The 15251-nt window shown below is 39.9% G+C and overlaps 1 protein-coding gene across 14 annotated transcripts in view; it reads left to right on the top strand.

The window, feature by feature from the left end:
• The first annotated feature begins 9025 nt into the window (after positions 1-9025).
• ZNF451 (zinc finger protein 451) overlaps positions 9026-15251 on the top strand; it is an 82412-nt gene continuing 76186 nt past the window's right edge. For 9 of the 14 annotated variants that reach the window (XR_012433698.1, XR_012433699.1, XR_012433696.1 and 6 more), the window contains exons 1-2: positions 9026-9166; positions 9738-9821. Coding sequence is in view for 8 of the 14 variants with exons in the window: in XM_074037729.1 (XP_073893830.1) it covers positions 9146-9166; positions 9738-9821 (105 nt within the window). In the remaining 6 variants the exon portion in view is untranslated. The remainder of the gene's footprint in view (positions 9167-9737; positions 9822-15251) is intronic. The other 5 variants (XM_074037730.1, XM_074037728.1, XM_074037726.1 and 2 more) reach the window with 1 other exon arrangement.

Genomic DNA, 15251 nt, shown 5'->3' with positions numbered 1-15251 from the left:
GTGAGTTTCCTCTAGACAGTCTATACTTTGGATCATTTTGTTTGTGAAAGAAGCTTTGTTAGATACAGGATTATTATTGGATATAGGAGTCCTGACTCACAGTTGTTGTTGTTTTCTCTGAGCACTTTGAATACATTATCCCACGTTTTCTTACCTCTATGGTTTCTGAGAAGCCAACTGTTAATCTTATTGGGGTTCCCTTGTAAATAAAGTCATTTTTATGTTGCCACTTTTATGATTTTTGTCCTTGTCTTCAACTTTTAGCATTTTTACTCTGATGTATCTGTTGTGGCTCTTTTCATATTTAACCTACTTGGAATGCATTGAGCTTCTTATATATGTAGATTTTTGCTTTTCAATAAACTTGAGAAGGTTTCAGTCATTATTTCTTTGAATAGTTTTCTGTTCCTTTTTCTCCTCTTTGGTACTCCCATTATGTTTGCATTGGTGTAAATGATGGTGTCCCACATTTCTCTGGGCTTTCCATTTTTCTTCTTTTTTCTTTTTGTTCTTTGGCTTACATAATCTCTATCAATCTACAAGTTTGCTTATTCTTTCTTCTGGCAATTCAAATCTACCATTAACCCTTTCTGAGTTTTTAAAAATTATATTTATGATAACTTCTAACTCCAAAATTTCCATTTGATTCTTTTCTATAATTTTTTCTTTATTGATATTCTTTATTCGATGCAACATTGTCATACCTTTCTTTACTTCTCAATCATGTTTTCCTTTAGTTCTGTGAATCTGTGGATAATGGCTAATTTGAAGCTATTTTTTTAAAATTATAAATCTATTCTCACAGGCAGTTCCTGTTGTCTGCTTTTTTTCCTAGTGTATGGTTCATGCTTTCTGTTTCTTTGCATGCCTTGTAATTTTTTGTTGCAATCTGGACATAATAGGTAATATATTGTAGCAACTTTGTGTATAGGTACTCCCCTCCCTCCAGGACTTATTGTTATTTGCTCATTTATTTGTTTAGTGACTGGCTGGGTTATTTTAATGAAATCTATTCCTGCATCCTCCCTCCAGTGTAAAGCCTCTATGTTGCTCCTCCGGCAGATGCAGCATCCTGCAGTCACCATGGGGTAACATTGGTTTTTGTAGGGTTCTCTTCCTCTTCTTCCTTGACCACTCCCAGGTATTGAAGTCCACTAATTCTTGCTGATTGCTCTATTGTTTTCAACAGTTCTCTGGTTTATAAATAGCTCTACAATATAATCCAATCAAATTCTGGCTCTTTTGAAGGAATAGTTTCTGAGGTCAGTGTTTGATATTTGTTCTGACCCCTAGAGGGCTCCTCTAAGCTGTTTTATTTCATGGTTTTCCTGAAACCTAGGCAGCCTTCAGTTTGTTCAGCATTCCAAATCCCAGGTGGACTGTCCTCCCAGTTGAGTTTTGTCACAATCTCCAATGTTCTTGAGAGCACCCTTAGGGTTGAATGTCTCCACTACCTGTTGCAGATGAAGTCAACTCTTTTGTGAAAGGATTGAGTTACCTGTTTTACAGCTTGCTTCTCACATCAGGCAAAATCTCTAAGCCAAAGCTCTGGAGTTGCAAGTGGGAATAACGGCAAACTCTCTTAGTAAGCTCTAGAAGTTGAGTGCTTGTTAGAGGATTGAAAGCAGCAGACTGAGGTCCTCTTGTCTTGCTTCTCCTGGTAAGGCATGGAACCATCACATTACCAGACTGAGCAAGGGTGCTAAGGGGCCCAGTATTCTCAATGTGATGAGTTCAAGGTAGAGCATCTGTCCCAATGGAAGAGGAGAGCCACTACCTCTCAACTGCACTAGCCCAGTGCTTAGCTTCAGCAATAGGTAGCTGAAGACAGGATGAGAAACAGTGATGTCTTGCTCTTTACAGGAAGAGGGCCCTCCAAGTGGAAGCTGAGGAAGGGGCATAAGGTGGAGAGGGAGCCTGTGTTCTTGACTATAGCAGTCTGGAGTGAAGTCTGTCTTGCTGAGCTGGGAAGGGGGCGGGAGCAAGTGGTCTTGGTTTATATACCACAGATGCGTTCCTTTCTTACAGAATTTTCAGATTTTCTTTGATATATATTTCTTCATTTGCTGTTGGCCCTTAGGACTATTTCCATAGGCTTTAAGTGATTTTTAAAAATGTTTTTTATCAGTTTCACATGAGAGCAGGCCAGTGGAGCTCCTCATACTGTCAAGCCAGAAGTACTATTCTTTCTTTCTTTTTGGAGACACAGTCATGCTCTGTCGCCCAGGCTAGACTGCAGTGGCATGATCTCGGCTCGCTGCAACCTCCACCTCCTGGGTTCCAGCGTTTCTCCTGTCTCAGCCTCCTGAGTAGCTGGGATTACAGGCGGGTGCCACCATGCCCAGCTAATTTGTTGTATTTTTAGTAGAGATAGGGTTTCATCATGTTGGCCAGGCTGGTCTCCAACTCCTGGCCTCAAGTGATCTGCCCACCTCAGCCTCCAAAGTGCTGGGATTACAGGCGTGAGCCACCATACCCAGCCAGAAGTACTATTATTTCTTATAACTGCATATGAATCTAAAATTATCACAAAAAGAAACTTCTTTTAAGAAAAAGAAAAGAATCAGAACATAAATATACAGCATGGCAAAACTACATCTAAAACAAATATTATAGGTCTCATGGTGGAAAATTGGACCCACAAGAAAAGTTGTTAATTATCTCTGATATTCTGAACCATTGGTATCTGCAAAATGATTACTAGATATGTTCAATGAAGGCTATTGATGTTATCCTGTATATCTGCACTCTCTGTAAAAATGCTGTCAAATGACATAATAAACAGTTAAAAAGGAAATTAATGAATTCGTATTTAATAAATTTTAAAAATGGAGAAGGTAAGACTTTCTTACAGAAAAATGCCAATTGAAATCATTGAGAAAACAGTAGTATTGGACAATTACCACTTGCAACCATCATAGTAAAAACTGATACAGGCAAAAATCATCAGAAAATGATATATTGAAGGGAAAAGTTTCATGAGGAAGATGATGTTTGCATGGCCTGAAAGTATATCCTCACAGATTGTTTACTAGTTGTAAGGGGAAAAATAGCAACTACATAGTGGTCATACTAGATGACACCTTGACCAGCTGGCTATAATTAGTATCCTCAATGAGGGACAGATAGCCATCATGTGCCTCTACATGTAATAATCAAAAACACTTATAATGTCACTGATAGTATTTTGTCTGGTCTAACCTACATCTAATCATGAGGAAACATCTGACAAACCAAAATTAAGGAACATATGATAAAATAAGTGACCTTGGTTCTTCAAAAACATCAGTATAATAAAGACAATGGCTGAAAAACGATTCTAAATTAAAGAATAAAGGGAAATAACATCTGAATGCATTATGTGATCCTGGACTGGATATTGAATTTGCACAATTGACAAAATGTGATAAAGACTGTAGATTTTTTAAAAAGTATTTTATCGTGGCCAGGCACGGTGGCTGTAATCCCAGCATTTTGGGAGTCCGAGGTGGGCGGATCATGAGGTCAGGAGTTCAAGACCAGCCTGGCCAATATAGTGAAACCCCATCTCTACTAAAAATACAACAGATTAGGTGGGAGTGGTGGTGGGTGCCTGTAATCCCAGCTACTCGGGGGGCTGAGGCAGGAAAACCGCTTGAACCTGGAAGGCAGAGGTTGCAGTGAACCAAGATCACGCCACTACACTCTAGCCTGGGCAACAGTGCAAGACTCCATCTCAAAAAAAAAAAAAAGTATTTTATCAACATTAACCTCCAGATTTTGATTAATAGTACTATTAATGTCAAAGAAAATCCTGGTTCTTAGGAAATATATACTGAAATTTTAAGGGATAAGGAGGCACGATACATGAAACCTACTTGCCAATGATTCCGAAAAAATAATACGTAAACATATGTCTCAGACAGAGAATATGGTAAAACAAATATTATTCTTTCAATTTTTCTATAGGTGTGAAATCATACTGAGATGTCTTGCTTCTGCTTACGATTTTTCACTCTCCTTTAGCTTATAGGAAGTAACAAATGTTAGTTATACCTGTCTTAAATTCCTCCTCAGTTGCTCTTAAATAAACCAATTTTGACAATGATTTTAACATGTAGATTATTGTAAAAGAGGTTAGACGATATAACCTTCTAATAAGATTGTTACAATTATACCTACCTACTGCACTACAGACAATTCGCTTAATGAATGCAATCTGGTTCTAATATTTTTGGTTGTCTACAGTGTTTTCAAACCCCTTGTTAACCACCACAAGTTGAACCATCAGTAGTTTTGTTCAGTGGCCTGACATGGAATAATACTAATAATATGATCCAAATACACTGAACTGAACTGTGATCCTCCAAATCTTTCTAGAAAGAAAATAGGATATGTAGCAAATTACTCACAATGTTTAGTAATAACACCAAAAACTACTGTCATCAGTTTACTCATAAGGCAAATGCATTTTGCTTGAAAGGGAGAATGTCCATATTCTAAGCCAATTATGATAGCTTGCTCTAAATGAGTCAAGCAGCTAGTTCTTATGAACCAATGACAGAAATGAGCCACCCTCTTTTGTCCTGTGTTCCAACAGCCTGCTTTTTCTTATGGGTTAGTCCTTTATACTTTTTCAGAATCAAATGCTCTTTATTTTGCTACCGTAACTCCCAGGCAATGACTATGACACCAGGTTGCTAAGAGCCATTTTCTTTCCTGGAGAATATTTTAAAATGCCTACAAATCTATTTCCTACTTCATCAGAAATTGTTAGAGTATTCCAGTTCCACATCTTTTTTTTTTTTTTTTTTTTTTTTTTGAGGCGGAGTCTCGCTCTGTCGGTCAGGCTGGAGTGCAGCAGCACGATCTCGGCTCACTGCAAGCTTTGCCTCCTGGGTTCATGCCATTCTCCCACCTCAGCCTCTTTCTACAGGCCTCAGCCTCACTAGAAGCCTCAGCCTCTCACTACAGGCGCCTGCCACCACGCCCGGCTAATTCTTTGTTTTTGTATTTTTAGTAGAGACGGGGTTTCACCACGTTAGCCAGGAAGGCCTCAATCTCCCGACCTCGTGATCCGCCCGCGTTGGCCTCCCTAAGTGTTGAGATTACAGGCGTGAGCCATTGCACCCAGCCAGTTCCACATCTTAAAACCAGAGCATGTAATCCAAACCAAATATGGTCCTTAATAATAGAATTGCATTGGAAGTATCTGTGCTTTACTAAACCTTAAAATTTTGTGCTGTGTATACATGAACTCTTCTGCCCATGTTGAATGTTCCTTAAATAAATTAAAGGCTCATGGTAGTCAGGATGAAAATATCAATGCTGATACTTTCCGTTTTTTGAAATTTATGAGTATCAGATAATGTTTCTAAACAGGGGTTCCAAACTGATGCATTTAATTTGCCTCTGGTGGCAAACCCTTGGCCAAGAACACAATCTCTAGAGTCTTAAATGCTGTTAGCAGCCAATGTTCAGACAGACGGTTCTATAAATTACCATTCAATACAAACAGTAAGACAGTCAATGGAGATCTGATGAAAAATTTTAGTTTTGAAAACAAAACTAGACTTCTTTGATACATAATGATAATGAGTTGAAGGAAGAATATCAACATAATGTCACTGATATAGATCTAGAAACCTATTATGATGTCATTTGGGAAGAAGTCTAAAAATATTAAATTTAGGGGGGTTGTCAACCCAATGATGGGCTCTTCAAGATCTTAACTTATAAGGCAAAATAATGGATTCACAGCTCAGGTAAAACAACAACAACAAAAATTTCCTCAATCACCAAAGAACATTTCCCCATAGTTTAAAGTCTCCACTTTGAACCTTGAACCAGTCAGCAAACAACCCCGCTTCTTCCAATTCTAAACAGCTCCTCACTTCCCAAGATTGGCTTAAAATCACCCAACCCAATTCCTTCTTAACTTTCTAAGATTGGGAAATTCCTAAATTTTGCCTATGGCTTTTTTTCTCTTTTGCTACACCAAGCTAAATAAACCTGGCTTTTGGGGACTACAAGCATGTCTCTAATCTTCTCTTTGTGGGCTTCAAAGGATTTTCTTTCTTTTCTTTTTTTTTTTTGAGATGGAGTCTTGCTCTGTCACCCAAACTGGAGTGCAGTGGCATGGTCTCAGCTCACTGCAACCTCTGCCAACCAGGTTCACGCCATTCTCCTGCCTCAGCCTCCCGAGAAGCTGGGACTACAGGCACCTGCCACCACGCCTGGCTAATTTTTTGTATTTTTAATAGAGACGGGATTGCACCGTGTTAGCCAGGATGGTCTCCATCTCCTGACCTCGTGATCAGCCCGCCCTTGGCCTCCCAAAGTGCTGGGAATACAGGCGTGAGCCACCGCGCCTGGCCCAGGATTTTCTTTTTATTTTCTTTTTTTGAGACAGGGTCTCGCTCTGTTACCCAGGTTGCAGTGCAGTGGTGAGATTAAGGTTCACTGAAGCCTTGACCTCTTGGGCTCAAGCAAACCTCCCACTCCAGCCTCCTGAGCAGCTGGGACCACAGGCATGTACCACCACACCTGGCTAATTTAAAATTTTTTTGCAGAGACAGGGTCTCATTATGTTACCTAGGCTGGTCTTAAACCACTGGGCTCAAGCAATCCTGCTGCCTCCCAAAGTGTTGGGATTATAAGTGTGAACCACTATCCCCAGCCTGGATTTTCTTGTAAACACATAGTCCGGCTGCCCAGAAAAAAAATAAATTACTATTCCTATTTAAGTAGGTTTCCTCTTTCAGGGATGCTTTTCTTGATGGCTTGACATGTGATAGGGTTTGGACTTGTGTCCTCACCCAAATCTCATGTGGAATTGTAATCCTCAATGTTGGGGGAGGGGCCTGGTGGGAGGTGATTGGATCATGAGGGTGGATTTCCCCCTTGCTGTTCTCTGATAGTGAGTGAGTTCTCTACGAGATCTGGTTGTTTAAAAGTGTGTAGCACCTCCCTGCTTTGCTTTCTTCCTCCTCTGGCCATGTGAAAAGGTTCCTCCTTCCTCTTCACCTTCTGCCACAATTTTAAGTTTCCCAAGACCTTCCCAGTCATGCTTCCTGTACAGCCTGTGGAACTGTGAGCCAGTTAAACCTCTTTCTTTTATAAATTTCCCATTTTCAGGTAGTTCTTTATAGCAGTGGAAGAACAAATACAACATGGTTCTAATTATCCTATATATTTCTTGAATTTTTGAAAAATATGCTTTGAGAAATATTAGGTAAACATTTTCAGTGGAGATAAAACACTAATGTTATCTTGATAGTGTACATACCACAATTTAAACATTACATTCCCCAATTATTAGACATTTAGATATTTTCCAGTTTTTTGCTATTATAAACAAACCTGTGATGTATCAGGATAATCCCTGCAACTACAGTTACTGAGTTGTATGGTATGCTATGAGAAGTTTTTGGATCTAACCACATACTGCTTATTTGTATTCCAAGAATTTTACCCATTAACTCCTGCCTCAACCGATTAAATATTAGAGGAAACTCTCACCAGCCCACTAGGAAGATCTTTTAAATAAAAGTTTTGCCTACACATTAACGTTTTAAAAATATTTAATTTACATACAGCTTTTGAAGAACTCCCCATCCAGGTCTGTCATTCTCAATTGGCCTCCACGAGTCTCAAGCTTACTAGGTAGAAAGTAACTAAAGTCATAAAGCACTTGGTGGAAATGCAGGAAATGTCAAATAGTAAACAATAATTACTACAGGCTTAGGCAATCAGATGGTAGTTTTGCATACAAACAAAAACAGGAATCTAAGATGCTAAATAATTTGTTTTTTTTTTTTTTTTTTTTTTTTTTTTTTTTTTTTTTGAGACTGTGTCTCGCTCTGTCACCCAGGCTGCAGTACAGTGACATGAATTCGGCTCCCTGCAGCCTGGATCTCAATCTCCCAGCCTCAAGCGATCCTCCTACCTAAACCTAATGAGTAGCTCGAGGACCACTACGCCTAGCTAATTTTTGTATTTTTTGTAGAGACGAGGTTCCCCCATGTTGCTCAGACTGGTCTCGAACTCTTGGGTTTAAGTAAACCGCCCGCCTCGGCCTCCCAGAATGTGAGGACCCGCCTGGCCTAAAATAATGTTATCACTTAATTCTTTTCATAAACTTTATTGACAAAGATTGGTGTGTTTTTTTAAAAAGCCTTTTAAAATTTTTGGTAAAGTATTACCTGAGAAAAGATTAAATGCATAGTTGAATATAAAAAGATCTATTTTATAGAGTTGTTTATGAGTGTGAACACACAAAAGGTTAAATGGTCAACCTTACAGCAGTCGATAAAATAGATCTCTCACATTCTCTGAGTATATCTGAGAATATTGAAAAAGTGCATTTCAAAATCACTGGCTAGGGTTTAGTGACAGCTAGGTAGACCTCGGTTCCCTTTCCTATTGGGCCCTGGACTTCCCATCCCTATTTTCTTCCTCAGGTGTATTAATACTGGCAGGGCCTGGGAGACTGACGCTAGGGAAGAGGTGTGTAATGTAAGGACACTTCAGATTCTTTCCTGACCTTAGAATTCAGCTAAACCTCCACATAGACCCTCTGCTCAAAAATGAGTAAATACATAAATTTAAAAATGAATAAAAGAGAAATCCGTTCCCACCACCCACCTTCAGGACTAAAACAGAAAAATCAATGAGCTGCGCTTCACAACCATACCAAAACCAAACAAATACCAACTCAAACCCTCCCTCACATCCTCCCACATCTTCCCAGCGCTTCGCTATCTCACAGGACCCAACTGACCCCTGGCTTCGCCCCATTGCAGCTGGCGTCTCCTAGGCGCAACGCACGCCCCTAACCTCGGGGTTCTTTTCCTCTCCTTTCCACCCCGGCGAGGAGCTGTCTCAGGGTCGACCCGAACTACAATACCCAGCATCCTGTGCGGCGCGGGGAAGGAAGCCCGAGAATGAGAGAAAGCGGTTCCGAGGGGATAGCGGGCCAGTAAGGGCCGCTCCTCTTTTGAAGCGGTTTTGCGTCTCTTTCCGCCGGTGGCGTCGGCGCTCACGCAGGGGCGGGTCCCGGTAGCGCGAGGCGGTGCAGGGCGGGAAGGGGAGTCGTGGCGGCTGCGGCGGCGGCGGCGGCAGGGACAGCAGGAGCAGTGGTGCTGTCAGCACGGCCGTCGGAGACATGGGAGACCCGGGGTCGGAGGTGAGTAGTCGAGTGAGGGCCCTGGCGTTCTCAGAGGCGAGCCGCGAAGGGTTTGTGTTTTCTGCGGTCTGAGGCCTGGTGCTCCATCGCAGCCTCTGGGCGAGACCTCTTCAGTGTCTTGGGCAGAGCCCAGCTCTGAGGCCTGGTGCGTGTCTGAGCGAGGAACCCGCAGCAACAATGGCCGCCCGTCCCCCCGCACGGGGCCCGGCGTTCGTTGTGGCCCCCGCTGGGCCAGTGGGAGCGACGTTTTAAGGCAGGATTGCCCTTCGGTGTTGAGCTTGCGTTCCTTCTTCTGGAGTAGATAAGGGGAATTCCAGAGTCCTCCTTCTGGAGTAGATAAGGGGAATTCTGAGAGGCTGGTACTGCGTTTTCAGCGTTGAGTCCCTGCAGCTCCGCACATGTTGTGGCAAGAGCCGACTGCTCGAGTTCTGTTCCTGGTCGGGTTTGCGTGAAATTGTGCTCAGTTCGTTTTCCTCAAGAGCTCTTTGTTTTTAATTGTTCCTTTCGGAAACCCTCTCTTCCTACAAGAATGTGGCTGAACAGATAAGCATGTTTTGGCTTGTTTTTATAGATAATAGAATCTGTCCCTCCAGCTGGCCCTGAGGCATCTGAGTCAACAACGGATGAAAATGAAGACGACATTCAGTTTGTCAGTGTAAGTAGCAACTGATGATTGGGTTTTTCCCAGAGTAAAAGACTATGGTGGGCCCTTATGTAATTTTACCTCACCTGGTCATTTAATGTTTATGAGTGTCTAATACATGCTAGACACTGTGGAGCATGGCACAGGATTGGGATCTTTACCAAAAGAGCTGTCTGAGCCACCCCCGTAGCCATCACAAAGAGCATGGCCTAAAGAACGTGCTGTACACTTAATCTCACCCCCTACCTTTCATTTAGACTTAAGATAAAACGCTGGTCTCTAAGACGCTGTTTTGAAATGGAGCAAGAGTAACTTCTAAAGGCGACACAGAGGAAGGAGCAGCTAATGATGAGCAAGGTCGTAGAAAACAGGAAGGGTTGCGAGAGCCCAGAATCTTAGCGTTATGGTGCTTCTAACATGAAGGCAAATAGCTTGAAGATTTCGCTAACCTCTGAGATCATCATGTTACAGCATAGTACGGTTGATGCTCATAATGAAGAATCCTGCATCACTGGGAACATGCTCTATTTTTCTGAGTTTCTTCCCTTTGGGACAGTAGTTTTCAAGCCTTAGTAAGTATAGACAGGCAGATTCCTGGGCCCCGCTGCAGACCTACCGATCAGAATTTCAAGGTGGGGCCTAGGAATTCTCATTTTCAGACAAGTGCAGGGACATGTGGATTTCTGAGCACACTTTGTACAGCATTGGTTTCCAAAGCAGAAGGGGGTGTTTTATGATGTATTTTGGGATGATTTTCATCCATAGTTATTGGAGTTTTAGAAAGGCTTTGTGTAAAGTGGTATCTCAGCTACTAGGCAGAAAATAGTTCTGTCCCAAACTCCTCTTTTGGAATGCCGTAGTTAGTTGCAGTTTGGTATTCAAGCTGTAGAATATTTTGTTGAGTGTCTGATGTGCATTTGTGGTGGATGCTGGGAAACCCTGTAAAACTGGTTATTAAACAGTTTGTTCCCCAGCATTAGGGCCGTTTTGGTAATTCATTTTTGTATGGTATTTTAATAGATTTGTTTAGGAGTCCTTCACAAGATTGTTTTATTGAATTTCTTTCCCTTTACCAGTGTATATTGTGCTCTCTCCTTTTCATTTTGAATTTCTACGGATTTGGAGTAGAGGATGGGGTTGAATTGTGTTCTGCCCTTTCCTTCACCATGGGCTGAAGTATGTTTAGTAACAGGATTCCATGGCTCTTGAGGACAGATATCTCAGGTTCTTCCTGAATCTTGGTATTTTTGTGAACCGAGTGTTTTTCTCATGGTGTTTAGTAGAAATAATACTAGGAATGACATACTTCTTTATGAACTATGGCCCTTGGAGAAACACAAGTAGAATCTCTTAATATTTGAAAAATGTTTTGTGTAATGAATTACAGTGTAGCTTGTGACTAGTTAATATAGGCTTGAGTTCAGCTTTGGTTTAAAGGAGTCTTTTAATTTAAATTTTATGTTAGATATAGAGGATCACTTACATCTTTGCATCAAGAATAAAGAATGTACAATCATTGAATATCCAACATGATACAACTTCTTACTCTTGTTCCCAAATAAAGGTTCAGAGGTTTCACAGCTCCACATGGAGAAGTGAATTATATGTTTTAAGTGCAATTACAATACTAGAAGAAGCCTATTAAAATTTTTCGCTTTACATTTAAGTGGCACCACTTAAATGACAATAATAGCTTAATTATATTTCAAAATATGTTCGGAGACAGAATATTTACTTTTCTCTGGAATCCAGTCCTATATGTGACTCCTCCAGCCAGTAATGCTTATTCAGTAAAGATGAAAAAGTTTGAGTTCTTCAGATAAAAAGTGAGTATTGTGATGTCACTTCATTTTTAAGGTTTGGATTTCATAGCTCTTGCTAATCTGATTTTCCCACTTTTAGTCCACTTGGTGGCACAGCAGTTATTCTGTGATTTGTAGAACACGGAATCTGAAACTAAACCCAGCTGAAGGAAAGGAGTGATATAGATATGGAGGGGAGGTGCAAAAATGGGCCCTCTCATTTAAATTTTATTGAAATAAACATAAAAGTGCACAATTCATAAGTATACTTGTTGGATAAATTTTTGCAAAGCCAATACGTGTGTGTAAACAGTGCCTAAATCAAGAAACAGAATGCTGCCATAACAAAAACTTCTCATTTAGGTCGGTTGTTCTTATTTCTGTTTAGTAATATGATCCTTTATTCAACTGCTATTTTTATATCTTTCTTTGAAATTGCAGATTTTTTATGTGCTTTACTTCTAAAAAACTAATAGCTGATGATGTGATAGTTCACAGTGCTATTCTAGATATAAAGGTATACAAACTGCTGAGGGAACCTATTGTAATCTTGCTAACAAAACAATAACAAGAGATTCAGGTTTCAGCCAAGATTATTGATATAGCGTAGAATCATTGGAAATTTCAAAACAGTCAGTGAAATCAGGATATAATTTCCTAAATAGCTTCACTACCACATAGGTCAAGTATTAATACTTTAGCTACAGTAGACAGGAGTCAGGCAGAAAATAGGATTATTTGGTTGGGTGTCTTGGGGCTGTGATGTAAATAAAAATAGTGTTGAAGCTCATAATATGCAAAGCCGTGAGTTAAGTTCCTTAGAGCTACAAAGATTAATTTGAAATACATCCTACCCTTAAAGATCAGTATTTTAGTATGAATGACGAGATAGGAGGTGAGAAGTATGTAAATAGTCCTTAGAGGTAGTAGAAAGTTCTTTTACAGAAAGTACATAGGGCTGTTAAAAAAGGACATTAGACTTGCAGTTTATCATCGTAGTAGTTAGTGGTAGTAATTAGTAGTAGTTAGTATTTACATGTGTTTAAAAGGGCGTTTTGAGTAGAAGAAACAAGGAGAAGCATCAGAATGGGGAAGCAGAGAAGATTATGTGTAGTTCTGAAAGATTTTTTGTTTTTTTAAAGTGGGAGGAGGCGGCATGGGCCAGGTAGTATAGATCTTGAATGCTGGATTAAATTTGAACTATAAAATAGGCACAATTGGAAACTGTTTGAAATATTGCCTGTCAGGACTGCACGAGTAACCTGTGTCCCTAACTTCTCTATATAGGGAAAAAAAAATGATGAATTATTTAGGGTTTTAGATTTATGCTCAAATCCATATTCTTTGTTTTAGAGAAAACTTTGGTTGTAGTCAACTCCCTTTTTAGTAGACCATATTTTGGTATATTGACATCTCTTTCCAATTAGTAGGAAATTGGTGCTTTGGCCTAGAGAATCAGTTTTCTGATAACAGGAATGAAAGCTTTTTATTTCATGAAACATATTTTAAAACTTAGAATATTAGTTTAACTGTTTCCCTAAACTGTTTTGCCATGCTTCTACATGTGCTTCTGCCCCTAAATTGTGTGGTATTGGGAATAGAATTCGTTAATTTTTAAATTTTATTTTTATTTAATTTTTTATTTCTATTTCAGAGACAGGGTCTCTTGCCCAGGCTGGAGTGCAGTGGTGTGATCCTAGCTTACTGCAGTCTCAAACTCGTGGGTTCAAGCAACCCTCTCGCCCCAGCCTCCTGAGTAGCTGGGACTACAGGTGCACTCCACCATGCCCACCTTAGAATCCTTTATTTTTTGTTAGTGGTGCAATAGGGCATGAGAATGATGGTTTACTAGTTGATGGATAGAACAGATGCTAATAAAAATACCTTGTAATTACAGGACCATATGCAGTTATAGTTTAAGATATAAGTAGTAATTATAAATATTATAGCAAATTATTTTTTTCTTGATGTTTTTATTATAAATATAACTTCTTTTGAGAAATTGGTAATTTATTTTTGGTCAGTGTTACAAAGTATTCAGAGATGGGGTAATAGAGGTAGTCCATTTTCTCTTACTGAAGGAAGAAAAAATGTGTTATTTCAGAAGCTTAGGTTAATAAACATTGTTTTAAAAATAGTATTTATGTTTTGAACTAACTCACAATTATAGTGACTATACAGCCAGTTGTGTTTAGAGAATCAAGTGTACCTCACTCAGTTTTCCCATCTGTTAAATGGGATAATAGTGATAATTCAATATCTTACCTCGTAAAGTAATTTGGGGATCACGTGAAAAGTACATGAAAAGCTTTGCACAAGGCATGGTACAGGGCTCAATAAATGTTACTGACTCTTAGTAAATAAATGGAATACTAAATGTTTTACTTCTGTAAGCCCATTATCATGGAAGTTTTTCCATATCCACTGTGAAAATTAGCTAGTGTACACTATTTGTGTATAAGTAATCTTTTCCTTTGGGGTACATGTCTGTCCTTATTTTTCCACTCAATCTCTTTGCCATTTTAGTGATTTTCAACATGATTCCCCTTCTCATTCTACTCTATCACTTAAAGCTCAGTAATTATTTGTTGAATGTATATTCTAAATGACTTCTGCTTTTTCTCAATATTGGATTTTCTGTGATGCTTTTTCTTTCTTTCTTTTTTTTTTTTTTAGAGATAGGGTCTCACTCTTGCTCAGGCTGGAGTGCAGTGGCATAATCATAGCTCACTGCAGCCTTGAACTCCTAGGCTCAAGCAATTCTGCCACCTTAGCCTCCCAAATACGTGGGACTACAGGCACGCACTATGGTGCCCAGCTAATTTATTTTATTTTTGTAGAGATGAGGTCTCACTATTTTGTCCAGGATGTTGTCAAACTCCTGGACTCAAGTGATCCTCCCTCATCGGCCTCCCAAAGTGCCAGGATTATAGGCATGATCTACCACACCTGTCTGGATTTTCTACCCATATTTTCCTTTTTTTCTTTTCTCTTAGTGTGAATCATATAAAATTGTTGTTCTTCAGTAGTTGAAAAATGTTTGCATATTGGTTTAATGGTTCACTGCAAGAATAAATTTCTGATAACCTTATCTGTCCTTACTCCTTCCCTTTAAACATTAGGACAGATTTTTTTTTTCCGAGACAAGAGTCCCACTCTGTCACCCAGGCTGGAGTGCACTGGCGTGATCTCAGCTCCCTGCAACTTCTGCATCCTGAACTAAAGAGATTCTTGTTCTTCGGCCTCCTGAGTAGCTGGGATTACAGATGTGCACCACCGCACCCAGCTAATTTTTGTATTTTTAATAGAGATAGGGTTTCGCCTTGTTGGCCCAGTTGGTCTCGAACTCGTGGCCTCATGTGATCCACTTTCCTTGGCCTCCCAAAGTGCCGAGATGACAGGTATGAGCCATCCTGCCTGCAGCTACTTTTAAATTCTATTTTTGATCATTTTCTTTTTTCTTTTTTTTTTTTTTTTTTTTTTGAGATGGAGTTTCGCTCTTTTCACGCAGGCTGGAGTGCAATGGCACGGTCTTGGCTCACTGCAACCTCTGGGTTCAAGTGATTCTCCTGCCTCAGTCTCCCGGGTTCAAGTGATTCTCCTGCCTCAGTCTCCTGAGTAGCTGGAATTAGAGGCGCCC

Source organism: Macaca fascicularis, chromosome 4 (assembly GCF_037993035.2).
Source record: "Macaca fascicularis isolate 582-1 chromosome 4, T2T-MFA8v1.1".
Taxonomy (NCBI): Eukaryota; Metazoa; Chordata; class Mammalia; order Primates; family Cercopithecidae; genus Macaca; species Macaca fascicularis.
The sequence above is the reverse complement of the archived record's forward strand: the minus strand, read 5'-3'. Positions and strand labels throughout refer to the sequence as shown.